General features: G+C 41.4%; 1 protein-coding gene across 7 annotated transcripts in view; it reads left to right on the top strand.

The window, feature by feature from the left end:
* The window catches only part of AREL1 (apoptosis resistant E3 ubiquitin protein ligase 1), a 50,163-nt gene that overhangs the window by 15,579 nt on the left and 6,724 nt on the right, over window positions 1-27,860 (top strand). For 3 of the 7 annotated variants that reach the window (XM_039232271.1, XM_039232270.1, XM_039232273.1), the window contains exons 2-15: window positions 3,329-3,441; window positions 8,569-8,630; window positions 9,844-10,070; window positions 11,002-11,239; window positions 20,038-20,207; window positions 20,446-20,626; window positions 20,835-21,082; window positions 22,782-22,859; window positions 23,700-23,841; window positions 23,986-24,107; window positions 25,063-25,138; window positions 25,904-26,013; window positions 26,548-26,727; window positions 26,900-27,025. In XM_039232271.1, coding sequence (XP_039088202.1) covers window positions 8,615-8,630; window positions 9,844-10,070; window positions 11,002-11,239; window positions 20,038-20,207; window positions 20,446-20,626; window positions 20,835-21,082; window positions 22,782-22,859; window positions 23,700-23,841; window positions 23,986-24,107; window positions 25,063-25,138; window positions 25,904-26,013; window positions 26,548-26,727; window positions 26,900-27,025 — 1,914 coding nt within the window. In that variant the 5' untranslated portion in view covers window positions 3,329-3,441; window positions 8,569-8,614. Of the gene's footprint in view, window positions 1-3,306; window positions 3,442-8,568; window positions 8,631-9,843; window positions 10,071-11,001; window positions 11,240-20,037; window positions 20,208-20,445; window positions 20,627-20,834; window positions 21,083-22,781; window positions 22,860-23,699; window positions 23,842-23,985; window positions 24,108-25,062; window positions 25,139-25,903; window positions 26,014-26,547; window positions 26,728-26,899; window positions 27,026-27,860 lie in introns of all 7 variants that reach the window. The other 4 variants (XM_039232272.1, XM_039232269.1, XM_039232274.1 and 1 more) reach the window with 3 other exon arrangements.

The raw sequence follows: 27,860 nt of genomic DNA, 5'->3' as shown, positions 1-27,860 counted from the left end.
AGTTTTCTAGCTCTTTTCCTGAGAGGAGACAGTAAAACTGGATTGGAAGAAAATGATTTTATGCTTTTTTTCATTTATAAAAATGAGTTCATTTATACAAAGCAGTTACGCAGCTTTAAGACTAAGACCTCTATGCTGGCGGGTGGTAAACTTTTTTTTGTAAAGGGTCAGATAGGAAAGCATTGAAAATCCTATGTCTCTGCAGCTACTCAGCTTTGCTCTTGTAGCACAAAAGCAATCTTTGACCATACATAAACGAATGAACTTGGCTCTGTTCATTCTTTTTTTAAAAAAAAGCAGGCGACTGGATTTGGCCTGCAGGCTGTAGTTTGCCAATTCCTGCTCTAGACCTTTGCTCCTGAAAGCACATTCTGCAGACCAGCAGCGTCAACCTTTCCTGTGAATCTGTTAGAGATACAGAATATCCGGTCACTTCTCAGAGGGACTGCCCTGGAGCCTAGACCAAGCTTTCCAGACGTTAATATGTGTAGGAATCACTTGGGAGAACTTATCAAAGTTAAGAGATAAACTGAACAGCATATTAGCTACTGGGAGACAAAGATGAGTAAGACCCAGTCATTGTCCTCCGAGATCCCAGAAATCATTAGGAGAGACTGCTGTATAAACAACTTTAATACAGACTAATAAATGCTATAATGGAGGTATCTTCTGCATAGGCGTATCATAGAGGGGCGAATGATTGGTTCTGCCTGGCATGGGGAGAATCCTTAGAAGGGCCTGAGAATTGGACCAGGAAGGCGGTTGGTGCTGGAGTTGAATTTTGAGGCTTACTAGAGACACTGAAGCATTGTCAGGGCTGTGCATGGTAGATTGTGGTGGGGTGCAGTGAAGATGATGTTAGAACTAGGGGTTATTTGGGGTGCCTGGCTAGCTCAGTTGGTGGAGCATGCAACTCGTGATCTTGGAGTTGAAGTTAGAGCCCCACTTTGGATGTAGAGATTACTTACAAAATCTTTAAAAAAAAAAACCTAGGAGTTATTTAATAACCAAATAGCTGATTACAGGGCTAGAGACCCACTAGGATCATAATGAATAGAAAAAAACTTCAGGGTTGCCTGGGTGGCTCAGTCAGTTAAGCGTCCGACTTCAGCTCAGGTCATGATCTCAGAGTTCATGGGTTCAAGTCCCCCGTGGGGCTCTGATGCTGACAGCTTAGAGCCTGGAGCCTGCCTCAAATTCTGTGTCTCCCTCTCTCTCTCTGCCCCTCTCCTGCTTATGCTCTCTCTTTCTCTCTCTCTTTCAAAAATAAATAATAAACATTAAGAAAAAAAATTTTAAATAAAATTTCAGTACATTCTATAATTTTTAGCTAATTTTTATACTTGCCTTGTTTGAAAAAAGGATAGCTTGCCTCTTTTTCCCCCCAAAAATTATTTGTTCTCCAGAAGTAGAAACTTTTAATTTGTTCTCACATCAGTAAGAATTTGGAAAATGTTGGGGCGCCTGGGTGGCTCAGTCAGTTAAGTGTCCAACTTCGGCTCAGGTCATGATCTCACAGTTCGTGGGTTCGAGCCCCACGTCGGGCTCTGTGCTGACAGCTAGCTCAGAGCCTGGAGCCTGTTTCGGATTCTGTGTCTCTCTCTCTGACTCTCCCCTGCTCGCTCTCTTGCTCTCTCTCTCAGAAATTAAAAAAAAATTTAAAAATAAAAAAATAAAAAGAATTTGGAAAATGCTGAAAGGTACAAGTAGAAAATGAAAATTGTTTATAATTCCATACAGTAAGAAATGACTAATATTTTTATGTTCCTTCTAGTCTTGTTTATGTAGAAAAATTGCAATCATGCTCTGTAAGTAATTTTGTGCTTACTCTTTATTTAACATTTTATTTGTGAAAAATTTCTTTTGTTATTCCTTAAAAGGTGTCGTTGTTTAATACTTAGATAGCATTATAATCGATCTCTTATAATTTATGTAATGCTTATCTTGTTTGTGGATGCTGTAAGCTGCTTCCAGTTGCAAGTTGACCCGACTTTTGGCTCATGTACCTGGCAACTCTATCACCATATTTTAAAATAAATATAAATACTTGTTTATTTTTTATTATAAACGTTTGCCAACTTGTTTGATCAGGTAGCCTTCACTTATTCTGTTCTGCTGTTCTTACTAACATTGTGGGTTTTCTTTCTTGGTTTCCCACGGTAGGGAGGCAAGTGGGGGGGAGGGGTCATTAAAAGCATGGATTCTGGGTCCAGGTTGTCTGGGTTTAATTTACCATTACTACTTATGGTGTATAATCTTGAGAAAGTACCTCAGTTTCCTCATCTGTAAAATAGGGGGATAATTCTGTTTGTGCCCTGGCGTTGTAGTTCATATATATGAAGCACTGAGCACGGTTCCCACTAGGTGGAAAGAGAATCTCTTTTTGTGATGAGTACCTTTTCTCATTAGTTTTGTGGTGGTGGTTTGTGTATGCTTTGCCATAACCCCCTTTCTGCTACATTTAGTTCATGAATATCTTTGAGTTACACACTGACTTTACTAGACTTTACTTAGTGACTTTATCTTGAAAGTTCACAGACTTTTTTTTCCCCACTCAGAAAAGTAAATTACAGTATTTAAAAAAATAAAATCACTGTTCAACCATGTCTTGGAAATGCATACATGGGCACAAAGGGAGCAGACTGCATAGGCAGACAGATTAGGTTTTAAAGCTTTTTGGTGGTTTCCCCTTTCTGAGGGAACATTAACCTTGATTCTGTATATGGCATAAGAAGCCCTCTGCAATGTGGCCCCCACCTATCCTGTGGTCTCATCTCTCTTCACCTGATTTGCAGTCCCTGTGCTGCAGCCCTGTTAAACTGTAACTAGGCATGGGGTAGTGACGAGGCTCATTCTTTGAAGCTGCCCCTCACTCCTCCTAATGAAGGATTACAGTCAGCTGAAGTGCTGGAGCTTCCTTCTGGGGAGTGACACAGTTAAGGTAGTGAGGTTGCCATTGCCTTTTTTGTGGAGTTTTAATTGGGAAAGCTTGGTCCAAGTTCACTAGGCCTTGCTTATATTTAGTGCCCCAGAGTTACTACTGCCTCTTCTGTCTCCTCTTCGTTGTTTCCTGGGGATTCTCTTTCAGAAATAATAACCTCTTCTGTTGACTGACCCTTTATTCTCTGTTGGGTAGCATCCTGGGACAAGGGAACAGATGCCTCCTTTGGCAGTTGCTTGCACCATGCCCTAGGGAGAAGTCCGGGATAACAGTTTTTTGGGCTATATTTCTCCACCCTGGAGTTCATCCAGTTCATTCCAGAAATATTGACCCTCTGCTTCTGTGACATATCCTCTGATGGACAGGCGCTTTCCTTTGACCTTGCAGCAGTTGTCTTTCCGGTGGAAGTTGGAGGACAAGGTGAATGGTGCCAGAAGTTACCTGCTTTGGTGAATAGGAGTGCTCCACTTGGTTCTCAGAACATGGGCCCTCGTTTAAAGGTAAGACCATAGACCAGTTAACATTCCCTTGCTGTCGGGATGCAGAACGTGGACTCAGGGACCAGTGCCTAAGCCTTGTTAGCAACGGACAGCTGCCGAAGTGCACGGTTGCAGTTAGAGTTGATCCCCTGCCCTAGAGCACCTTTGAGGATGAAGAAATCAGTTCTTTCTTTCTGGGAAATGACTTTCACAACCGATCTTTGATGTCTGGGCTAAAATTTATTTGCTATTGTAACTACAAATCTTTAGCCTCCTAAAAAAGCAAAGAGTTTTAGAATATGTCTGTTAGTCAACTCTCCAACATTCCCTTGAGACAGGCATTTTCAAGTATTCCCCCTCCCCCGCCTTTTGTAGGTAATGTGAGCCAAAGTACTGTAGTATTAAGCAACTTGCCCGGGATCTTTTAGTAAGCAAGTGATATTTCTGCGTTAGATAATTGGTACTGCATTCCATTTCCCTTTGTCACGCTTTATTTTTATTTCAAAAGATTTTAAAAAGGATTTATTTTTCTAATTTTAACCTAGTGATGGGATTCCTCCCAGGAAGATTAAGTCATGTTTTTCATACTTTCTTTTACCTGTTTTTTTTTTTTTAAATCTTCCTTCTTCCCGAATACCTCACTGTCCCTATAACTCCTTTCTATTTCATGATTTAGTGCTGTATGAGGTTTAGAACATTGGGTTTCAGAGTTAGACATGGGCTTGAGTCTCAGCTCTGTCACTTAACCAGCTGGGAGATGTTCAGCAAGTCCCTTCCAAGCCCGGCTTTTTTGTTGTCTTTTTTTTTTTTTTAATCTGTAAAATGAGAATAATAGTGTTTATTTTACCAGACTGTCACAGGGACAGTTACTTAGGCTAGCACCAGAAGCACTTAGTGCAGTTTTTTGCCCTATTGCAAGTGGCTCAATAAGGGTAGGGAGTATTATGTTACTACTCCTACTGTTGTTCTTCTAGTTAGTGTCCCCATCGGCTGAATTGTATAAGAGCAAGAACACTAAAGAGTTGAGCTTGAAAAAAATACTCGTGCAGCCAGATTGCATGAATTAGTATGGCAGAGGCTTAATACACTGTTTCTTTGTGCTTGAATTAAACTCGGGAGGAATTCCAGAATAATTTCATGAAGAAGTGTAAGAAGCAGAAGTGGGGGGTGCTATAGAAATTGTTATAGAAATATAAAAGCTCAAGATAAGGAAGACAGAACCATAAAACCAGATACCAGGCCATGCATGAGAACCTCTGACTGTAGTTGTGGGTATTTGGTACATATACTTGTAGAACTAAAGTAAACTGGTAACTTGTGGTCTGAAGAGTTTATAATCCCTGGCTCAAGTGAATATACTGCCAGTTCAAGAAGTCTTTAAAAACTGTGTCTGAAAGGAGGTTCCATCTAGAAAATTCCTGATCCCTAGGCATTCTGGACAAAGGAAAGAACAGACATTTGACCCTATCTGTTCAGATACTTTATTCATATTTGTTGCAGTTACTGTATGCCATTATGTTAGACGCTGTGGAGAATTCTGAAGACTAGTCTTTGCCTCATGTTATTTACCACTCTGAAATGGAAAATAAACACAGGACTAAAATGAAAGAGAATGTAAGTGCCAAAAGATAAATAACAAAGTAGTGTGGGAATTCAGAGGAGGAAGGGAATTTCTAAATTGAGGCCCAGGGAAGATTTCAGGGAGGGAAGACAGATTTTCCCCAGATTTTAGGGTTAGATTTCCTGTGGATGGAGACATGAGAGGGGAGTGGTTAGTTTAGGCAGAGGAAGTGACTTTTGCAAAGCATGAAGATGTGAAATTTCAGAGCCAATATGTAAAGGTGGAAAGGACTCGAGTCAGGTATATCATAGGATAAAATAAGGTTTTGTGTAGATGAGGCCAAGGGGAATACTGTGGGTGGGGATAGAAGCGGAGACAGAGCTGGAGAGCCTTGCCAGAGTCAGGAAGGGGACAGAAAATGCTTTCAGAATGGAAGTGGAATCTGGAATAAAAATGATTTGAGTGACAAAGATAGGAAGGCTTTGTGAGAGCATTCGAGAGGAACAAGACAGGAGGAAAATGTAAAAAGAAGACAAGCTCAAAATGCGACAGCTGAAGATGAGTAGGTATTTATTGTTGGGGGTTTCTTGAGAGCTATTGTAGAGAAGTTGGAGGCTTTATAAAGGACACATCATAGGGCAGTGAATCAACAGATCTAATTCCTTGGCAATAAGGAGCTTTCTGGGAGAAGAGAGGAGGAGAGTGGTTTGGAAAAAAGTAGCAGTAAGTATCTGGGTTTAAAATAATGAAGGAAATTGGAGTAGAAAATAGAATTGACCTGTTGGAAAAGGTCTAGGTGTTCTGGACCAGTGGTGACAATTTGGTTGAAAAGAGGGGAATGGGAGAAAATGGACAAGGACTCAACAAGGTTGAGCTCAGTACTGCCAGCTTCATGGGACTGAGACTGTGGCTGTCCAACCCTGTTTCCCCAGTACCTGGCACATTAAGTAGGTACCTAGTATTTGTTGGATGAATTATTTTAGGATAAATTTGAATTCTTTATTATAAACGTTTTCAGACCTAAAATGAGAATAGTATGAAGGACTCCCAGGTAGTCAGAGATTTGAGGCACAGTAAGAGAAGCCAGAATTACCTACCTTTTGGTACCTTTTGATGCATTTCCTGTTGAAAAAGGTGGGGGCCAGTAGAGAGATTCCTGGAGTTTTCTACTGGCTCTGACACAAAAGGATAGTGATGGCACTACCGCTATTGGTAGTCATTTTAATTTTTTTTAATGTTTTATTTATTTTTGAGAGAGAGAAAGAGAGACAGCATGAGCAGGGGAGGGTCAGAGAGAGAGGGAGACACAGAATCTGAAGCAGGCTCCAGGCTCTGAGCTAGCTGTCAGCACAGAGCCCAATGCGGGGCTCGAACCCACGAACCATGAGATCATGACCTGAGCCGAAGTCAGATGCTTAACCGACTGAATTACCCAGGCACCCAGGTAGTAATTTGAATAACAGTTAAAACTGACAACTCCCTGTGTGCCAGGCCCTATTCTAGGCTGTTTACATGTGTTAACTCATTTAATCCTTATAGCACCCCTGTGAGGTACACATAGATATACCCCATTTGAAGATAAGGAAACTGGCTCTCCACAGAGAGATGAAATAACTTGTTCATAGTCACACTGTGAGTGACAGAATGAGTATGAACCCAGGTAGGCCAGCTCTGGAGTCCATGCCCTTATCCTCTGTATTGTCCTCTTTGAGCTACTGTTTGATTTTAGAGTCCTGATGGCTGTGGGGAGTTATATTGAAGTCCTATCACACGAAAGGAGATGGTGCCATAGAAATTACTAAATCTCAACTCTTTCGATAGCAGAGAGAATTCTGAAGCCTGGACAGGTCACACAGTTGCAGCCTTGGAACTGGTCCGCAGGCCTCTGACTTCCTGCTTGTCCACTGCCTCTCACAGTAAAGGTCGTTGTAGTTGTCAGAGATGGTACATAGGAATTTCCCCACCCTCCTGCAGTGTGCCATGAATTTGGCGTTGCTCTTGTTCCTCTAAGGAGTGAGAGACTTGAGGTCACAAGTCCTATGACATCAGCCACATATGCTTTATTTTCTGCTGACTGCTACAACTTTGCTAAGCTCCAAATTTTCATATTCAGGATCAAATTGGATGACGTCCAACTGAGGGAGTAATGCAGACAGTTAAACTGCCAGTTTGGGTTCTAGAAAGTCATCTAGCACATCCTGTAAGGTGCAGATAGATGCTTTTTGAGAGATGAAAGTAGCTTGCAGCATAAGGTCCCAGGAGATGAGATACCTGTTTGGTCAAGAGACTCAGTAGCTGTGATCCCAAATTTTGGGTCTGTGTATTGTCTCTTTATAATAGACCCTTTGGGAAGCAACCTAATCCATGTATGTTGACTGTTCCCTGTGTGGATTTCTTTTCTGGTAGATTTTAGACATGAGTCTAAATAGAGATTTCTATGAAACTTGACATGGTCATTCCTCAAATTACCTATTCTCTGTGGATTCCTTTGGGTATATTGTTGCTATCAGAGGATCTAGTGGCCATTTTCTGTCTCTCTCTTAAATTTTTCTAGTACAGTTAGATATAAAAGCATACCCTATTTATAAACAACAACAACAAAAACAAAACTTGTTTTGGTCCCTCCCAAACCTGAGCCTAGAAATTTTCAGCTGTGTTGTCTCTAAGTAACATTCTAGTGCAGATAAAAGACACTGGGTTGAGGTAACATTGATAACCTTATATACATTGACTTGAAAAGAATGAATTCACTGCATTATAGAATGGAGAGCTTTTGCAAGCTATACTAAGGTCAAAACTCAGTGATAGATACCAATGTCAGTGTACATTGCATTTTTTCTTAACAATACTTTGGGTGGTTCAGGCGAGTAATGAAGATTGAAGTCTTATTCTGGAAACAAGTTTAATAACAGTGAAAGTTTCCCCTTTAACCCTGGCCCCTGTTTGAATTGTTCTGACCTTGACAGGCATCACTTAGGATAAATACAATCTCTTCCTTTTGTTCCTGTCCTTGACCTTTCTGCTGAGCTCATCTTCCATGGGACCTATCTGATTGGTAACGGCAAAAGTGATTTCTCTTACATGCCCACTGCTTATTATTGGGATGACCCGTGGTTCACTTTAATTACATAATGCCAACATGATGATAATAATACTTATAAAAATCCACATTTGATATAACTATTTCTACTTAGATGAATTACTTCCAGAAGGCAAATAGAAGAGGAAAGTGACTCCATTATCCTCTTTGCCTGTGTAAATTAGCACTACTTTGCATGGGGGAGGGAAACTGTCTTGGGGTCCTGGACCTAAGAAGATGAAAGCCATGTTATTGCATTTTGTAATTAGCAATAAAGCATGTGGCTGTTTGTGGTATTCCTAGGGTGGTCGTAGATTGGAAGTCTTTAGGAGGAATGATAGAGTCACCGTTTCGCGGAAATTTGTCATAGAGCACCTGTCAAACTAGAGAGAGAGGTCAGGGATAGGAAGGCCAGAGTCAGTTGACTCAAGCCCTATGTTCTTTGTCTCTCTCTGAGCTGGCTGTAAGGAAGAATTGGAGAAAATGCTAAATGAGTTGTCTTTTGCAGCTGAAGCTGTGATCCTCGGCTGTTCCGTCAGCACTGAAGGGACCTGATGTTTTACGTTATTGGTATGTTGTGGAAAGAGCTCTTTATTATTTTTGTTGGGGCTCCTTACAGCCTTTTGGCCTCCCTGTCTGCCTCCTTTCCCCTTGAAAATAGACTTAGAAATATTTCTGTTCATGCCAGAATGTACCTTCTCAGAGTTGGCAGTGGAATTCATTCACTTGGGAAATATTTATTGAGTAATTCTGGTCAGTGCCAGATACTGTTTCCTGCCTACTCAAGTTTGGATAAGGCAAAAATTGCCTTCAAGAAGTTCATAACATGAAGGGGAAGATGGTCTAGGGGAGAAAAGCTGTAATAGGTGAATATACAGGAGTTTGAGGGGGCTCAGAAGAGGGAACCCCTAACTGAGGTAATGACTGGGGAGGTCTTTTGCTAAGTGGACAAAAGAGAGGAAGACTTCCAAAGGAAGGGAATAGAATTCATTTACTTTACTGCTTCTATGAGGGCCTAGCACAGGTAGAAATGTAGGGGTTGGGCATTTTATATGGCCCATGGTATTGATCAGGGGTTGACACTTTTTCCATAAAGCACCAAGAGTAAATATTTCAGCTTCCTCGGTCATAGGGGCTCTGTACCACTACTGAATTCTGCCAGTTTAGGGCAAAGGCAGCCCTAGACAATATGTAAATGAATAGGTGGGGCTGTGTTCTAATAGAACTTGATTTATAAAAACAAGCAGCAGAGAGCGAAATAAGTCAGGCAGAGAAGGACAAATATCATATGTTTGCACGTATAGGAGGATTAGGAGGAACTTGACGGAGGAACAAGCGGGAGAAGAAGGGCGGAAATGGTGGGGGAAAGGGAGAGAGGCAAACCATGAGAGACTCTTGAATGCTGACAAAAACTGAGGACTGATGGATGTGGAGGGGAGGGGGGGATGAGCATGGAGGAGGGCACTTTGGGGATGAGCACTGAGTGTTATGTAGAAACTAATTTGACAATAAACTATTTGTAAAAAATAAAAAAAAATAAAAAAAAATACAAATCCAAAAAAAAAAAAAAAAAAAAACAAGCAGCAGATGGGATTTGGCCTGTAATTTCTGATCCCGGTTATAGAAGTCCCTCTCTTCACCCACAGAGGTAGTGACCCAGCACAGTGTTTCTTTGGAAGTCTTGTATCTCATCCTGACTTTTACTCTTTGAAAGATGGCTGGCCTTTTCCACAATGAGAAGCTGTAACCGGCAGGTGGTATGTGTGTTCTCTCTTTTATATAGGTGGAATCACAGTGTCTGTGGTTGCGTTCTTCTTCACAATTAAGTTCCTCTTTGAGCTTGCCGCACGCGTAGTCAGCTTCCTCCAGAATGAGGACCGTGAGCGCAGAGGGGACCGGACTATTTATGACTACGTGCGGGGAAATTACCTGGATCCCCGGTCTTGCAAAGTCTCCTGGGATTGGAAGGACCCCTATGAGGTGGGCCACAGCATGGCCTTCCGAGTGCATGTAAGGGAATGTTTCTGTCTCCATACCCGTTGGGTTTTCTGAATCACTTGTTTCCAGAGCCCAGTTCAGTGTGTTGGTGGTGCTGGCCTGGAATGTTAACATTTTTCCCTTGTTTTTCAGCCCCTCCCAGGGACTTGGGAATTGTTAATATCTGAAGGCTCACAAATTTCTCTATCATTTTGGTTTTGTAGGTGCTTAGCTTTGAAGATGTATAAAACTCAGTGTTACTTTTCCAAAATAAGAAAAAATATTAGCGAAGTAATAGGTGTTCTAGATTGGGGTGGGGCGGGGGTTGGCAAACTATGGCCTGAGGGCCAAATCAGGCCTTACGCTTGTTTCTGTAAATGCAGTTTTATTAGAACACAGCCACACCCGTCCATCTTCCTGTATTGCCTGCGGCTGCTTTTACACTTGAGTAGTTAACCACAGTTGAGTTGAGTAGCTGTGTATGACCCACAAAGCCAAAATATTTACTGTCTGGCCTTCACAGAAAAGTGTGCCACCCCCTGTGATGACTTCGCTGCAGTGCTCTGCTTGGGTTGGTAGCCGGCAGCCCCCTAGCCCTGCCTGGTGCTTCAGCGCACTCAGTGCCAGTGGTACTCACTGACTTACCTTTACATGCGGTTTAGCACTGACAGTATAACAAGAAGGGCTGGTTATACTGAGGAGGCAGCATCTGTGGTTCAGAAATGGTCACTTGAAAATAAAATGTAAATTTACTCCTGACTTCTGAACAAGTTAAGAGTTTGCTCATGACTTCATGGTTTTCTTTGAGGTGTGTGTTTCTCTCTGTCCGTGAGCAGGACAGTGGGAATGAATGGGTACTGGGATTTGCCAGCTACCTCCTCCCTGCCCTCCTCCCCCCCCAGTCAGGTGGGAAACAGTCCTCTTTTCCTACTCACTGATGAGTGCCTTTCTCTCCCCACTGCAGTTATTCTACAAGAACGGGCAGCCTTTCCCCGCACACCGGCCTGTGGGACTGAGGGTTCACATCTCTCACGTTGAGCTGGCAGTGGAGATTCCAGTCACCCAGGAAGTGCTCCAGGAGCCCAGTTCCAACGTGGTCAAGGTGGCCTTCACTGTGCGCAGGGCTGGGCGTTACGAAATCTCTGTAAAGCTTGGTGGACTAAACGTGGCCTACAGTCCCTACTACAAGATTTTTCAGCCTGGTATGTTCATTCTTGTTTTTGCCCTTTCTCTTTCTCTGTCCCTTCTTTCGATTTTCTTTCTGCTTTCTGTCTTTCTTTCTTTCTTTCTTTCTTTCTTTCTTTCTTTCTTTCTTTCTTTCTTTCTTAAAAAAACACTTTTCCATCCACATGGATTATGCCACATAATCCATCTGGTTAAAATATACAGTTAAATGGTTTTAACAATTTAGAGTTGCACAACCATCACTGCAGTCAATGTTAGAGGATTTTTCTCACCCAAAAAAGAAATCCTGCACCCGTTAACAGTCACTCCCCATTTCTCCAAACTCCCCATCTCTAAGTAACCATTTATTTATTCTGTAGATTTGCCTACTCCAGACATTTTATATAAGTGTAATCATAAAATATGTGGCCATTTGTGACTGCCTCTCTCTTTGCATGATGTTTTTAAGGCTTATCCGTGCGATAGCATGAATCATTACTTTATTTCCTTTTGTTGCTAAATGACATTCCATTGTATGGATGCACCACGTTTTGTGTATACATTCACCAGCTGATGGACCTTTGGGTTGTTTTCACTTTTGGCAGTTGTGTATAATCCTGCTGTGAACCTTTATGTACGAGTTTTTGTGTGGATGTATGGTTTTATTTCTCTAAGAGTAGAATTGGCTGGGTCATCAGCCTAGTAAGTTCTTAAGAGGTAAGGGTGCCAGAATAGACAAAAGGTAAATTCTTCTGATTTTTGAAATCTTTTCAAGTAAAAGCACCTCAACCTAATTCCACCCTTGCTACCAGTATGTGTTTTACTTCTCATGGCAAAGTGTCTGCCCGAGCTGCTGGTATCTAAGAATTGAGATCTCTATCTCCACTTTTCCCCCACCCACATCCTTGATGCCAGATAATAGATACTCACCAACTTTGAAGCCTAAAGGTGTAATCTCTGAGTTCTGACTCTGCACCAAATATGTTTAGTGTGTTAAGATGCTGTCTGTTCTTCATGCCCTGCCTTGGCTTCCTTTTGAGGATGTCATTAAGTACTGGCCAAGTTGGTATCCACAGAAATAAGAGGACTTTGGGAACCTTTTGGAGTCAAATCATAATGAGAGGGGCCTTAAGATTTGTGTATTTTTGCTTGTCTGGTCCTCAGTTTTCTTTCTCTTATAAAGGAGAAAGGCTGTGGACAAGGTGGCTCCGAGCCATCTCCCTTCCCATGTTTCTCCCTCTTTACTTCAGTGACTCACAGACTCCTTTCCACGTACATTATCATCACCCCATCCCCTTTCCGCCAGTGAACAGTTCATATCCTTATAATATGTCTCAGTCCTTTTATTTTTTAAATTAAAATGAAACTCTGTTTTGGGACAATTGTAGATTCTCCTGCAGTTGTAAGAAATAATACTGAGGGATCTGGTGTATCTTTGACCCATTTTCCCCCAATGGTAGTAACATCTTACAAAACTAAAGTACAATATCACAGCCAGGTTACTGACATTGATACAGTGAAGATACAGAACATTTCCATCACCGCAAGGATCCTTCATGTTGCCTCCTTATAGCCACACCTGTTTTCCCTCCCCTACCCATGTGGTTTGGTAAGTTTATTTATTTTGAGAGAGAGAGAGAATGAGAGAAAGAACCCCAAGCAGGCTCCACACAGTCAACATGGGGCTTGAACCAATGAACTGCAAGATCATGACCTGAGCCGAAACCAGGAGTTGGATGCCTAACAAGTTGAGCCACTTGGGTGCCCGTATCTGCCCACCTGTTTCTTAACCCCTGGCATCCCATTTCTGTAATTTTGTCATTTCAGGAATGTTATATAATTCTCTGGAGATTCATCCAAGTTGTTGCATGTATCATTAGTTGGCTCCTTTTTATTGCAGGATTGTCATCTATGATGTGAATGTGCCACAGTTTGTTTAACTGTTCTCCAGTCAAAGAACATCTGGGTTGTCTTCAGTTTTGGGTTATTATAAATAGGTTATTATAAATAAACCTATGAGAATTCATGTAGAGGTTTTTCCGTGAATATAAGTGGTCATATCTTTGGTATAAATGCTCAGGAATGCAATTGCTGAGTTGTATGGTAGTTACACTCTTAGTATTTTTAAGAAACTGCCAAAATGCTACTCCTGTAGCATTTTATACTCCCACCAGCAATGTATGAACAATCTAGTTTCTTCACATTCTTGCCAGCATTTGATATTGTCACTGTTTTTTTTATTTTAGCCAGTCTATTAAGGGTGTGGTGGTTTTAATTTGCATTTACCTAATGGTTAATGATGTTGAACATCTTTTCATGTGCTTATTTGCTATTTGTGCATCCTCTTTTGCCCATTTTCTAATTGGATATTTTTGTTTTTTAGTATTGAGTTTTGAGAGTTCTTTATATATTCTACAAACTAGTCCTCTGTTACATATGTAGTTTGCAGATATGTTCTATCAATCTTTAGCTTTTCTTTTCATCCCCTTAATGTGGTTTTTCACAAAGCAAAAGGTTTTAATTTTGATGAAGTTACTTTATTAATTTTTTCTTACAAGGGTCATGCTTTAGGTATCTGAGAACTCTTTGATTAGTTCTAGATCCCGAAGATTTCCTCATGTTTTTTTCCCCTAAAAGTTCCCCAGCTTTACATTTTATATATAAGGCCGTGATCCATTTTAATTTAGTTTTTGTATACTGTGTAAATTTTTTTTTTTTTACTTCTAGATGTCTAGTTGTTCCGGCACCATTTGTTGAAAAGACTGTCTTTTCCCTATTACATTGCCCTTTGTTTGTACCTTTATTAGAGTGGTTGGGCATATTTGTACGGCTCTATTTCTGGGTTCTGTTCTGTTTCCTTATCTGTGGGTCTATCCTCCCACCAGGACTACAGAGTCTGGATTACTGTAAATATACAGTAAATCCTGAAATTGGATAAACTGACTCTTCCTGCTCTACCCTTCTTTCTCAGAATTATTTTAGCTACTCTAGATTCTTCTCTTTCCATATAAATTTTATTTTGTTTTATTTTTGGGGGGCAGATCATTTACCTGAGTAATTTTTAAATTTATTTTTCATTTTTATTTGTTTATCGTTTGTTTATTAGCTAACATACGGTGTAGTCTTGGCTTCAGGAATAGATTGCCATGACTTATCACTTACATACAATACCCAGTGCTCATCCCAATAAGTGCCCTCTTTAATGCCCATCACACATTTACCCCCATCCCCCATTAACCCTCAGTTCGGTCTCTGTAATTAAGAGTCTCTTATGGTTTGCCTCCCTCTCTATTATCTTATTTTTCCTACCCCTTCTCTATGATCATCTGTTAAGTTTCTCAAATTCCACATGTGAGTGAAATCATATGATATCTGTCTTTATCTGACTGACTTATTTTGCTTGGCATAATACCCTCCAGTTCCATCCATGTTGTTGCATATGGCAAAACTTCATTCTTTTTCATTGCCAAATAGTATTCCGTTGTATGTATACCACATCTTTATCCATTCATCAGTCGATGGACATTTGGGCTCTTTCCGTAATTTGGCTATTGTTGATAGCCCTGCTGTAAACATTGGGGTACATGTGCCCCTTCGAATCAGCATTCTTGTATCCTTTGGATAAATTCCTAGTAGTACTATTGCTGAGTCGTAGGGTAATTCTATTTTTAATTTTTTGAGGAACCACCACACTGTTTTCCAGAGTGGCTGCACCAGTTTGCATTCCTACCAGCAGTGCAAGAGGGTTCCCCTTTCTCCACATCCTTGCCAACATCTGTTGTTTTCCGAGGTGTTAATTTTAGCCACTCTGACTGGTGTGAGGTGGTATTTCAGTGTGGTTTTGATTTGTATTTCCCTGACGATGAGTGACGTTGAGCATCTTTTCATGTGTCTGTCTGTCATCTGGATATCTCCTTTGGAAAAGTGTTTATTCATGTCTTCTGCCCATTTCTTCACTGGATTATTTGTTTTTTGGGTGTTGAGTCTGTAAGTTCTTTATAGATTTTTATTAGTCCTTTATCTGATATGTCATTTGCAAATATCTTTTCGCATTCCGTCGGTTGCCTTTTAGTTTTGTTGATTGTTTCCTTTGCTGTGCAGAAGCTTTTTATCATGATGAGGACTATGGGGATAGTTCATTTTTGCTTTTATTTCCCTTGCCTTTGTAAACATGTCAAGTAAGAAGTTGCCTTGACTGAGGTCAAAGAGGTTGTTGTCTATTTTGTCCTGTAAGATTTTGATGGTTTCCTATCTCACATTCAGGTCTTTCATCCCATTTGAATTTATTTTTGTGTGTGGTGTAAGAAAGTGGTCCAGTTTCATTCTTCTACCTGTTGCTGTCCAGTTCCCCTAGCACCATTTGCTAAAGAGATGGTCTTTTTTCCATTGGATACTCTTTCCTGTTTTGTCAAAGATTAGTAGGCCATATAATTGTGGGTCTGTTTCTGGGTTCTTTATTCTATTCCATTGGTCTATGTGTCTGTTTTTGTGCCAGTATCATACTATCTTTACAACTTTGTAATCCAGGCTAAAGTCTGGGATTGTGATGCCTCCAGCTTTGGTTTTCTTTTCTAACATTACTTTGGCTATTCGGGGTCTTTTGTGGTTCCATACAAATTTTAGGATTGTTTGTTCTAGCTCTGTGAAGAATGCTCATGCTGTTTTGATGGGGATTACATTGAGTGTGTAGACTACTTTGGTAGTATTGACATTTTAACAGTATTTGTCCTTCCAGTCCATGAACATCAGATGTTTTTCCATTTCTTTGTGTCATCTTCAGTTTCTTTCATAAGCTTTCTATAGTTTTCAGCATACAGATTTTTTACCTCTTTAGTTAGGTTTATTCCTAGGTATTTTATGGTTCTTGGTGCAATTGTAAATGGGATTGATTCCTTAATTGCTCTATTGCTTCATTATTGGTGTATAGAAATGCATCTCATTTCTGTACCTTGTTTTTATATCCTGAGACTTTACTGAATTCATGTATCAGTTCTAGCAGTTTTTTTGTGGAGTCTTTCAGGTTTTCCATGTAGAGTATTATGTCATCTGCAAAAAGCGAAAGTTTGACTCCTTCTTTGTCAGTTTGGATGCCTTTTATTTCGTTTTGTTGTCCAATTGCTGAGACTAGGACTTCCAACACTATGTTAAACAACAGTGGTGAGAGTGGACATCCCCATCATGTTCCTGATCTCAAGGGGAAAACTTTCATATATGGTTTTTATGATGTTAAGGTATGTTGCTCCTACCCCGACTTTCTTGAGGGTTTTTATTAAGGATGGATGCTGTATTTTGTCAAATGTTTTTTCTGCATCTATTGGCAGGATCATATGGTTCTTATTCTTTCTTCTGTTAATGTGATGTATCACGTTAACTGATTTGTGAATATTGAACCAGCTCAGCAGCCCAGGAATGAATCCCACTTGATCATGGGAAATAATTCTTTTAATATGTTGTTGAATTCGATTTGCTAGTATCTTGTTGAGAATTTTTGCATCTATGTTCATCAGAGATTTGGCTTGTAATTCTCCTTTTTAGTGGGGTCTTTGGTTTGGCAGTCAAGGTAATGCTGGCTTCCTAGAAAGAGTCTGGAAGCTTTCCTTCCATTTCTGCTTTTTGGAACAGCTTGAGAAGACTAGGTATTAACTCTGCTTTCAGTGTCTGGTAGAACTGCCCTGGGAAGCCATCTGGCCCAGGAGGCTTATATGTTGGGAGATTTTCGATAGTCGATTCCATTTCTTTGCTGGTTATGAGTCTGTTCAAATTTTCTGTTCTTTTCTTTTGAATTTTGGTAGTGTGTGGGTGTCTAGGAATTTGTCCATTTCTTCCAGATTGTCCAATTTGTTGGCATATAATTTTTCATAGTATTCTGTAATAATTGTTTGTATTTTTGTGGTGTTGGTTGTGATCTCTCCTCTTTCATTCATGATTTTATCTATTTGGGTTCTCTCTCTTTTTGAGAAGTCTGGCTAGGTATTTATCAATTTTGTTTATTCTTTCAAGAAACCAGCTCTTAGATTCATTGATCTGTTTTATTGGTTTTTTTTGCACTCTGTGTTATTTTTTCATCTCTAATCTTTATTATTCACTTCTTCTGCTGACCTTGGGCTTTCTCTGCTGCTGCCTTTCTGATTCCTTTAGGTGTGAAGTTAGGTTATGTATTTGGGATCATTCTTGCTTCTTGAGATATGCCTGGATTGCAATGTATTTTCCTCTTCTATATATTTTTTTTCAAGCCCAGCTATTAGTCTTCTGACTGTTACTCTAAATTCTTGTTTAGATATAGTTTATATCTGTTGTGAGCAATCCTCTGGCTGTCATTTCTTCTTGGAATTCCTTTTGTGGAGAATTCTTCTGTTTTGTCATTTTGGCGAGGTTTCTCTCTTGTATGTGTTTTATTTATTTATTTATTTACTTATTTTTATGTGTTTACTTTTACTTTAGAGAGAGACAGAGACAGAGACACAGAGTGTGAATGGGGGAGGGGTAGGGAAAGATGGAGACAGAGTCTGAAGCAGGCTCCTCTAGGCTCTTGGCTGTCAGCACAGAGTCCGAGGCAGGGCTCGAACTCACGAACCCCAAGATCATGACCTGAGCCAAGATCAGACGCTTAACCAACTGAGCCACCCAGGTGCCCCTGTCTTGTACATGTTTTAATAGCCTGTTATGTGTCCTGCACCTGTGAGTACTATATTAAGAAGGGGTCATACACTGTCCAGGGCCTGGCACTTTAGGAACTGTTTCTGGAGTGTGTTGCATGCACTCTGTTGTTGGTATTTGGCTGCCCCATCCGGCTGCTCATAATGGTGGATTGTTTGGACCTTCCACCAAGTGTGCTTTGATGTGTTTGTTGAAGTAACCCTGGACAAAAAGGAAAGGTGGGGGAACCTTATCCCATACAAAGAGAAAAATGAAAGGGGCGAGAAAAAAAAGACAAGGCAGAGAATCAAAGAAACTGTAAGGCTTAATCCAGAGAGAGAGAGAGGAAAGTAAAGAAAGAGATACAGAAGATGTGTAAAAGGAATAGAGTAAAAATGCCTGATTAAACAAACAACCAGAGCAGAGAAAGAAAGGAAAAAAGATACATATATATACAGTAAGAATTGACCAAAAATCGAATCAGAAACTATGAGCTTGATTCCAAAGGGGGGGAAAAAGGATAGAAAGAAAAAGAGGGGAAGAAAAGAAAAGAGAAAAAAAAACTCACCAGACTAACATACAAAACCGCAGGCCAGTTGTCTGTTGGGGTCTGGGACCAGTGGCTGTGCTGGTCTGGAGGAGAGTCCATCTGGTTCAGTCAGTCTCAGTCTGGTTTGGTCAGTGTCAGTCCCACTCTGGTAGATAAGCAGTTACCAGGTATGGAGGGGCAGGGTTTGATGTAAGTGGGTCGCCTCCACTGGGGGCTGCTGTCCTGTTCCCCCGAAGCCCCACTGAGTTGGTGATGTGGAGAATGGCGACACCCCAGTCCCTCCTCCCTGGACTGGGGCTTATCCCGGGCCTCCTAGGCATTCAGCTGGGATTCAAAACCCAGTGTCTTAAAGGATCCACACCACGCAGACCTGGTTCTAGGTAACGCCATTCTACCCATCCAACAAAGGGCCTCTGGCTGGTAAGCCAGCAGGATCTTTTGTCCTTGGTGGGGGTTGGGGGGATATAAACTTTCTTCCCACAGTATTCCAGGGAAGGGACTGTCCTCTCTCAGTGCATCCCTGAGATTGCTACCGCGCCCTGGGGCTCGCTCCCCTCCCCATCAGGAATGTGCACTGGGCAGTGGCTCTGGTACAGAGAAAGTCACACACCCTTAAAGACTCTGATCTTCAGTTCCTAAGGCTGTTTGCAAAGTAGAAACTGGCACTCTCCGTATTTCTCGTTCCCCAGTCCATGGTCCAGAGAGATTTTTCTCTTGTCCAAACACAATATCATACTTCCATAGCCTTTCTCTCCCTTTTGTCTCTCCACAGAAGTGGGTCCCTCCCCTCCATGCCTGCACTGCCCATTTTATGTCTCCCACTTCACATACATGCACCTGTGTCCTGCCAAGCTGTCACCATCCACTTGTGGAGATTTTTCTGCGACTCTGCAGTCTGTATTCCTGGGTGTTCCAAGTGTTCTGACCTCAGTACAGCTGTGTTTGAGGGATGAGGGAAATCCCAGTCCCCCTACTTCTCTACCGTCTTAACTCCTCTCCATATAAATTTTTAAAAAATTTTTTAATAGTTTATTGTCAAGTTGGTTTCCATATAAATTTTAGAACAGTATTTTCTATATCCACAAAAACTTGCTGAGATTTTGATCAGCATGATATTAAACCTGAATATCATTTGGAGAGGATTGACATTTTTCTGTTTAGTCTTCTAGTTCATGAACTTAGTGACCTCTGACTTTATATGGGCCTTTTCATCTCTTTCACTAGCATTTTGTAGTTTTCAACATGTAAGTCTTGTACGTGTGTTCTTAGATTTCCACCTAAGTATTTCTGAGTGTTTAATGTCTTTGTTTTGCCCGGTTATTTAGCACTAATTTCTGAGGCCTGCCTCACTTGTAGGTTCTCAGTGAGACTGTAGGTACTATGTGACTTTCAGTTCTGTTTCCTATGAGCCCTTTTCTCATTTCGTTTAGTGCAACAGTGGTTAGAAATTTGTGAAAATGAGTCCCCCAGTTCGTTTGAATTAATCTTTTTTTTTTTTTTTTTCTCATCCTCTTCATGGTGGTTTATTCTTAAGAATGGTTTTTCCCTAAGAATTGGGCAGGACCTAGCTCTCTGGGACTCACTGATTGAAGAGATCTTGGTGCTCTGAAAAGCTGCCCTCTAAGGATTAGATTCCATTGTCTGTTTCAGGAATGGTGGTTCCTTCCAAGACCAAAATAGTGTGCCATTTTTCTACTCTTGTATTGACCTGTGGACAGCCACACACCCTTCAAATAGTGCCCCGAGATGAGTATGACAACCCTACCAACAATTCCGCATCCTTGAGAGATGAGCATAATTACAGTTTGTCCATTCATGAGGTAAGCAGCTTCCCTTCTCTGTGGCTCCTTTTCTGTCCTTCTCACTTTTACTAATTCACTTCCTCTCATTTCCACCCTGACTTCTGTACTGTCCTTCCTTCATCTGACAATGCTCCATCCCATTAGTAATTGTGACACTTAGATTAGCTCGTAGATGGGAAAGTTCTTTGTAAAGAGTAAGCTGCCATGCAGCAGAGCAAGTTTTCTGTATTCGCTGTTGCTCTGGTTCCTCCTATAGCTCGGCCCGCAAGAAGAAGAGAGCTCTGGTGTCTCATTTGAGAAGTCCGTGACCTCCAACAGGCAGACCTGCCAGGTGTTCTTGCGACTCACCTTGCATTCTCGGGGCTGCTTCCACGCCTGCATTTCATACCAAAATCAGCCGATCAATAATGGTGAATTTGACATCATTGTCCTAAGTGGTGAGTTGAAAGCAAAGCTCTGATTTAGTCCTCCTGTTCCCAGGCCACTTGCTGCTTGTGTGTCTACATTCTTCTGACCAACCTCACAAACATTTGCCATCTGAGCCAAACATGGCTTAGAATCCTCTGGACCGGAGGTCTAGTGATAGGTCTTTCCTTTTCTCCCCCATCTCCTACTCTAAAACCTCGTTCCTTGTTCATACTTCAGAGAATGAAAAGAATATTGTCGAACGCAACGTGTCCACCTCAGGAGTGAGCATTTACTTTGAGGCTTATCTTTATAATGCCACCAACTGTACCAGCACACCTTGGCACCTTCCCCCCATGCACACGAGCTCCTCCCAGCGCCGGCCTTCCACAGCTGTGGAGGAGGAAGATGAAGACTCACCCTCTGAGTGCCAGACCCCTGAGAAGGTGAAGAAACCGAAGAAGGTGTACTGCTATGTGTCACCAAAGGTTGGACCTCTCACTCTTGTCTCAAAATCCCCCTGCCTAACCCTGCATATATTTGGAAATCGGTAATAAAACCACAAAGCATTAGTGTGGAGTCAAGGTAAGGTCTTTGACTTGTAGGTTTTCTGGGATACCAAGAGAGGCTACTTAAGATTGAGCAGAAGATTGTGCCCCACATTTTGCTGCACATGTTTGGACTGGACTGGATTAAGACTCTGTCTAGAAAGTCTATGTACCTTGTTGTGTTAGAGCACCTGAGGCATTCTCTTTGATTGCTTCTGGGAAGGTGTTTCAAGGAATGGCTCTTAGAGTTTTAAATAAAGCTACTTTTGACCATTAAAAATTTTTTGCTAGTATAAAAATTACTGTTGGCCGCTTCTGCTGTTTCGAAACAATTTGATCTTGGGGCACCTGGGTGGCTCAGTCTGTTGAGCGTCCGACTTCGGCTCAGGTCATGATCTCACGGGGTTCGAGCCCCGCGTCAGGCTCTGTGCTGACAGCTAGCTCAGAGCCTGGAGCCTGCTTCAGATACTGTATCTCCCTCTCTCTCTCTGACCCTCCCCTGCTCACACTGTCTCTTTCTCAGAAATAAATAAAAAACATTAAAAAAAAGTTAAAAAAAGAAACAATTTGATCTTTCATTCTTGGATTCATAAAACCACAATAAATGCATGTCACTCTCAGGCTACAGGATTAGAACAGAGAAATTTTGGCAGAGGCAAGGAGGTGAACTTCCCAAGCCCCTAAGCTAAGAGGCACTTTGTGTTAGGAATTTTCTTTTTAGTATTTGTATTTTGCTTATTCATTCAGACCTCAGAAAAATCAGCTCTTGAAACATCCCATTATATCCCTTTAATCTCATAACCAAAACTGAGTTCCAGTTCTGTTCTACTTCAGACTTTGTTTAGTATCATAAAAAGCTAGCCCTACTTTGAGCTAGGGAAGTAGGAATGAGGGCCAGGGTGAGGTACAGATGAAGCAAGGTTGTTAATTGTTAAAGCTGATGATGGGCTCATCATACCATTTTCTCTTGTTTAGCATGTATTTGAAAATCTTAAGAGCTTTTTAAAAATCAAGAAAAATCCAGATCTACTATTCATTTAGATAACAGTTTTTTTTTAGATTAAAAGTGATTGTCTTTGTCTTTTTCTTTTTTATAATCATATAAAGAGACCCTTCTTTATTCTCACCTATTCTGATGAACTTTTTTGTTTGAAACCACACGACCACCTTCACCTTCCTGTCCCCCACCTGGCTTCCTGTGGCAAATCCTCAAATCCTTGGTACCATTCTAATAGAGATAAAGCAGTAGGTAAGGGCCACAGGTATTCCCCTGTCCATTGAGGAAGTTCAGCACCCAGCTGAACAGAAGGAGATTTTGATTGTTTCTAGGTAAAATGTTTACTCACAAAGTGAAAACCTGATCTCAGTCATTTAGAACTGGTAGTAAGACTTGAATCATAAGATTACAAAATGTCTCTCTGTGAAATTGCATTGTCAGAGTAATATTTTTAATTTGCCTATTTTAAGATAGATTTGATATTATTTATTTGATTTTAGTACTGAAGAAATATCCTCTTTGTCCCTAGAGGGAAAGGGTTATGAGGAATGGAGGAAGGGACTCTTGATTTTTTAATTACAATACCCAAATAGACCCTTTTTATTTATCACTCACTTCCTTTTCCATATGTTGGTCCTCCAGCAATTCTCCGTGAAGGAGTTCTACCTGAAAATCATTCCCTGGCGCCTTTACACCTTCCGAGTATGTCCAGGAACAAAAGTAAGTTGAACCTTACATCTGGTTCGTGTTGAGCAGGCTTCAGTTCTGGAATGTTTCAGCCTTTTCTTTACTCATAGAAGGGCCTTCCTATGTACACAGAATTCATTGCCAAATAAAGGGTCATTTTGTCCTCACAGCATGGCCTGAAGAATTCAGAAGTTCTAGAAAGACACATACCCTCAGAAACAAGAATTAGTAGCAAATCAATTCTCCAACAGTTATCTTTTGCCCCAAGACTAAGTTAATGGAGAAGGTGTTGGCAGTTCTGGCCCCAAGCTTGGCTTCCCAACATGCTGAAGCAAACTCTCTTAGAATCAGCATTCTCGTGCATTAAAGACATTTGTTTTAACTTTTCTGAGCTTTTGGAATCTAAAGCTCAAATTGCTTTCCTTCAGACAGTTTGCCCAATCTCATTAGGTAGTCATTTGGGTTTGTATATCCTTACTGCCTTCAGCCTACATATGTACACACACGCATATGTATATATACATTTACCTATAATAATCTTGGTGGTTCTTTTTATCTATTTAAATTTTAGTTAACATATAGTGTGATATTGGTTTCAAGAGTACACTCTTCTTATATCTTATGTTAGGAGGTCTGTAGTGTTACCTGTGATCCTCACTAAAGGCAGTCTCTGGGGCTCCAATAACTTAAAATATAATTGGGTTGTAGAGCACTGAGATGAAAAAATGGTGATACACTCCTGGTAGGTACTCACATAGAAAAAGCAGGCTTAACTTGTTTGTTGGTCGGTACCAAGGTTAGGGATATGGAAAGTTTTTTGCTGGATTTGAGGGTTTTAGAGATTAACACCTTGTTTTTTTTTCCCTTTGTTAGTTTTCATACCTCGGCCCTGACCCTGTTCATAAGCTCCTCACACTAGTGGTAGATGATGGCATTCAGCCACCCGTGGAGCTCAGCTGTAAGGAGAGGAACATTCTGGCAGCCACTTTTATCCGCTCTCTCCATAAGAACATAGGTAAGATTGGACAGGGATTCTGATGGGGAAGGCAGCGACAGCAGCCACCTGGGCATCGGAAGGGGGGTGGGGGTGGGGGTGACACGGCCTGCACAGGTGTCTTGAAATGAGGCTGTAATCAGGATGGATCTTCTTGCTCCTTAGGAGGCTCTGAGACCTTTCAGGACAAAGTGAACTTTTTCCAGCGAGAGCTTCGGCAGGTACATATGAAAAGACCACATTCCAAAGTCACCCTGAAGGTCAGCAGACACACGTTGTTGGAATCGGTGCGTAGTTTCGTTTTCATCATCAGTGGTCAAGTTTTTGCAACTGGAAACCTCTTTGGTGTTTGGTTATATTCTGCAGGTTGAAGCCCCAGTTTCTCTTCTCTTTAAACATATCTGTTAACAACTGCTCTTCTCTATTTTCGATTGTACTAAGGCTGGGGTAGATTTGTTCTAGACATGTTATTCAGGGGAGAGACTCGTTGACACATTGGCTTTATAATCTGTATGGAACTCATTCCTGAACCAACTCCTGGAGCTTCTGTGTGGGGAAAGTAGTAGTCGGTAACAGAAGAAGCTTCTTATTCTTGAATCCCTGGAATAGGAGAGCTCTTGTTAGGTTAAAAGGAAATGATTTTTGTTGTCACTCTGGTCTGATGGGAAAGGAACACCTGATGTGTGTCTGTCTCCGCTGCACAGACACTGGCAGAATTCTTGCATTCCTCAAGAATGAGAGGGCTTGGTCCCTGTCCAGAAAGTGTTAGTGATGTTTGGCTCTAGTAGGTGTGACTGGAAACCCCTTTTCTCAGCCACCTTCTCTGTGTGGCATGGCTCCCTGTCTGAACATAGCCTTGTGGATAAAGATTTCTAGTGGACGCTGTACTCGACTAAACACCAGGACTCCTTAGTTCTCTTGCTGACAGCTTACTAATTTGAGTCCTTTATGTAAGAGTTTTCTCATTAATAAAATGAGCATAAAAAAAAGCTTCAACTTCCCAGCAAAGCAATGGTATAAAGATGAATTAGGTTGTTTTTTTTTTTTAAATCTGAAATTTCTTCTGGAGATCTGTGCATTTTAAACAATAAGATGGTACGATTAAAGCTTATGTATGAGTACTGTATTTCCAAGTACTAATGGTTAAAGGGACAATGGCGTTGTTCTCGTGTTTTTTGTTTTTAACACCCAAGAGATGCCAGCCAGTCGCCTGACAGTTTCCTTCCCTTCACTGCTTTTCAGTCTCTTAAAGCCACTCGGAATTTCTCCATCTCAGATTGGAGCAAGAACTTTGAAGTGGTTTTCCAAGATGAAGAAGGTCAGTTTTAAAATTTCATGTTCATTTTCTTTTTTTTTTTTTAAGTTTATTTATTTTGAGAGCGAGAGAGAGAGAGATGGGGGGTGGCAGAGAGAAGGGAGTAGAGAGAGTATCCCAAGCAGGCCACATGCTGTCAGTGCAGAGCCCCATGCAGGGCTCCATTCCACAAGCCATGAGATCACAACCTGAGCGAAATCAAGAGTCAGACACTTAATTGACTGAGCCACCCAGGTGCCCCTCATATTCACTTTCTTTAACTCTTCCCCACTCCTCCTCTCCTCTTTATCTGCTTTCCACAAATAACAAAAGTATCCTCCTCTGCCGTTGCCCCCACCAAAGCTTATTTTTCTAAAAGAAAAAGAAATCACGAATTGCAACAGAAAAGGTGGTGTGGACTGGCCAGGTGGCTTGGTGGCTTGTGGAGCACAGACACAGGGACTGGAGGGCAGGCTCTTAAGAGTCTGAACCAGAAGGGAAGGTAACCTTTGTAAAACGAGAGAAATGTCCATTTCCTGGGATCTCTGATCTCCTGTGTTTCCATACTAGGGGGCATTAGCTTAGTGAGTAAAATATCTTGAATCCTTTAATCCTACAGAAAGGAGTGGGGTTTCCAAAAAAAGCCCACAGTTTAGGTGGGTTGGAATGGGGAAGCACTAATGTAGTGGAATGGGAGGAAGGTGGAAAGAATCAAATGATGAATAAAGGAACACAAGCAGTAAGAGGTGGTAGGCCAGAGTCACTTTTTATTTTTATTATGCTTTTCAGCTCTGGACTGGGGAGGGCCTCGCCGGGAGTGGTTTGAGCTAATCTGCAAAGCACTATTTGATACCACCAATCAGCTCTTCACCCGGTTCAGTGACAACAACCAAGCATTAGTGAGTTTGTGACTTCCCTGTGGATGGGTGGAAAATGTCAATTGTATTATAATAGAGAACTCTAACCAGGATTTGAGATTATGAAACTGTCCTGGAAATCTGACTACGTGTGTCTTGTTCATAATTTTTATACTTACAGTATAAACCAATTAGATTGCCTCCCTCCTCTTTGCGTTTATTATTTCATGTGTAAAATAAGAGAAAATGCAGATGATGAGTATGTGACGAAAAAGTATTTTAGTACAGTGGCCGTTCTACTAATTATTATTGTAATGACTAAGGCACTTTCTCAAAATGTACCTTAAGCTATTGAATTTTGTACAAGATCTTTGACTAGGCAGAGACATGAAGAGTAGAGAAGTAGACTTTGTTCGGGAGGGGCAGAAGATCTGAAGCAGCTCTGTGCTGACTGCAGGGAGCCTGATGTGGGGCCCAAACTCACGAACTATGAGATCATGACCTGAGACAAGGTCAGATGCTTGACCAACTGAGCCACTCAGATACCCCCAGAGCCTTTTCATCTCTCTCACACAGGTACATCCGAATCCTAATCGCCCGGCTCATCTACGCTTGAAGATGTATGAGTTTGCAGGGCGGTTGGTGGGCAAGTGTCTCTATGAGTCCTCTCTAGGAGGAGCCTACAAGCAGTTGGTCCGAGCTCGATTCACCCGCTCTTTTTTGGCCCAAATCATAGGACTACGTATGCATTACAAGGTAATGTCTTAGGTATAACCTTTTTACCAAGGCTCCTGGCTATTAATTCTGGAATCCCTCCACTCTCAGCTCATTATTCTTAAAATGGAAGGGGTACGTGGTTGCAGGCGGTTACAAATAGCCCTTCTGGGTAAGAGTAGTCATGTTCTGTTCTGTCTTTCTGTCTTCTCAGTACTTTGAAACAGATGACCCAGAATTCTACAAATCTAAAGTTTGCTTCATCCTCAACAATGACATGAGTGAGATGGAGCTGGTCTTTGCAGAAGAGAAATATAATAAATCAGGTCAATTGGATAAGGTGAGAAAGAGAACCAAAGCCAGAGGGTCCCATGGTTCCCAGCCTCCTCTAGAGCAGGGCTGTCAAATGGAGATTTCCGCAATGATGGAAATGTTCTTTATCTGTGCTGTCTTTTGGACACCCAACATGCGGCTTGTTATTCAGCAAATAACTGAACTTTTCACTTTATTTTATTCTCATTAATGTAAGCACAGGAAGCTAGTGGCAACCATATCTGGACATTGCATCCCATGGTTGATGATCTTGGCCCATTTCATGGCACAAAAGACACATGTACTGATAGATCCTACTGATTCCTACTTTCCAGTAGAAAAAGAACTTAGTGATAATGAAGCATCACTGCAAGAGTAGCTTTGGGGGAACAAGGGGGAGAAGAAGGGGGAAAAGGTGGGGGAAAGGGAGAGAGGCAAACCATGAGAGACTCTTGAATGCTGACAAAAACTGAAGACTGATGGATGTGGGGGGGAAGGGGGATGGGCATGGAGGAGGACACGTGGGGATGAGCACTGGGTGTTATGTGGAAACTAATTTGACAATAAACTATTTGTTAAAAAAAAAAGTAGCTTTGGGGGGAACGGCAGTGTCTTTCTCGACTTTAGTGGTAGTGTAGTAGGTGACTCCTATTTTAGCACTGTGCCTATATATTTAAAAAAAATTTTTTTAAGCCTTATTATATACTTTTGAGAGAGAAACAGAATGAGAGCAAGGGAGGGGCAGAGAGAGAGGGAGACAGAGTCTGAAGCAGGCTCCAAGCTCTGGGCTGTCCGCATAGAGCTCAACTCGGGGCTCAAACCCACTAACTGTGAGATCATGACCTGTGCCGAAGTCCGTTGCT

Source organism: Hyaena hyaena, unplaced genomic scaffold (genome assembly GCF_003009895.1).
Source record: "Hyaena hyaena isolate Hyena2069 unplaced genomic scaffold, ASM300989v1 scaffold_65, whole genome shotgun sequence".
NCBI classification, from domain to species: Eukaryota; Metazoa; Chordata; class Mammalia; order Carnivora; family Hyaenidae; genus Hyaena; species Hyaena hyaena.
Note: the sequence above shows the minus strand (reverse complement) of the source record. Positions and strands in the feature narration are given on the sequence as shown.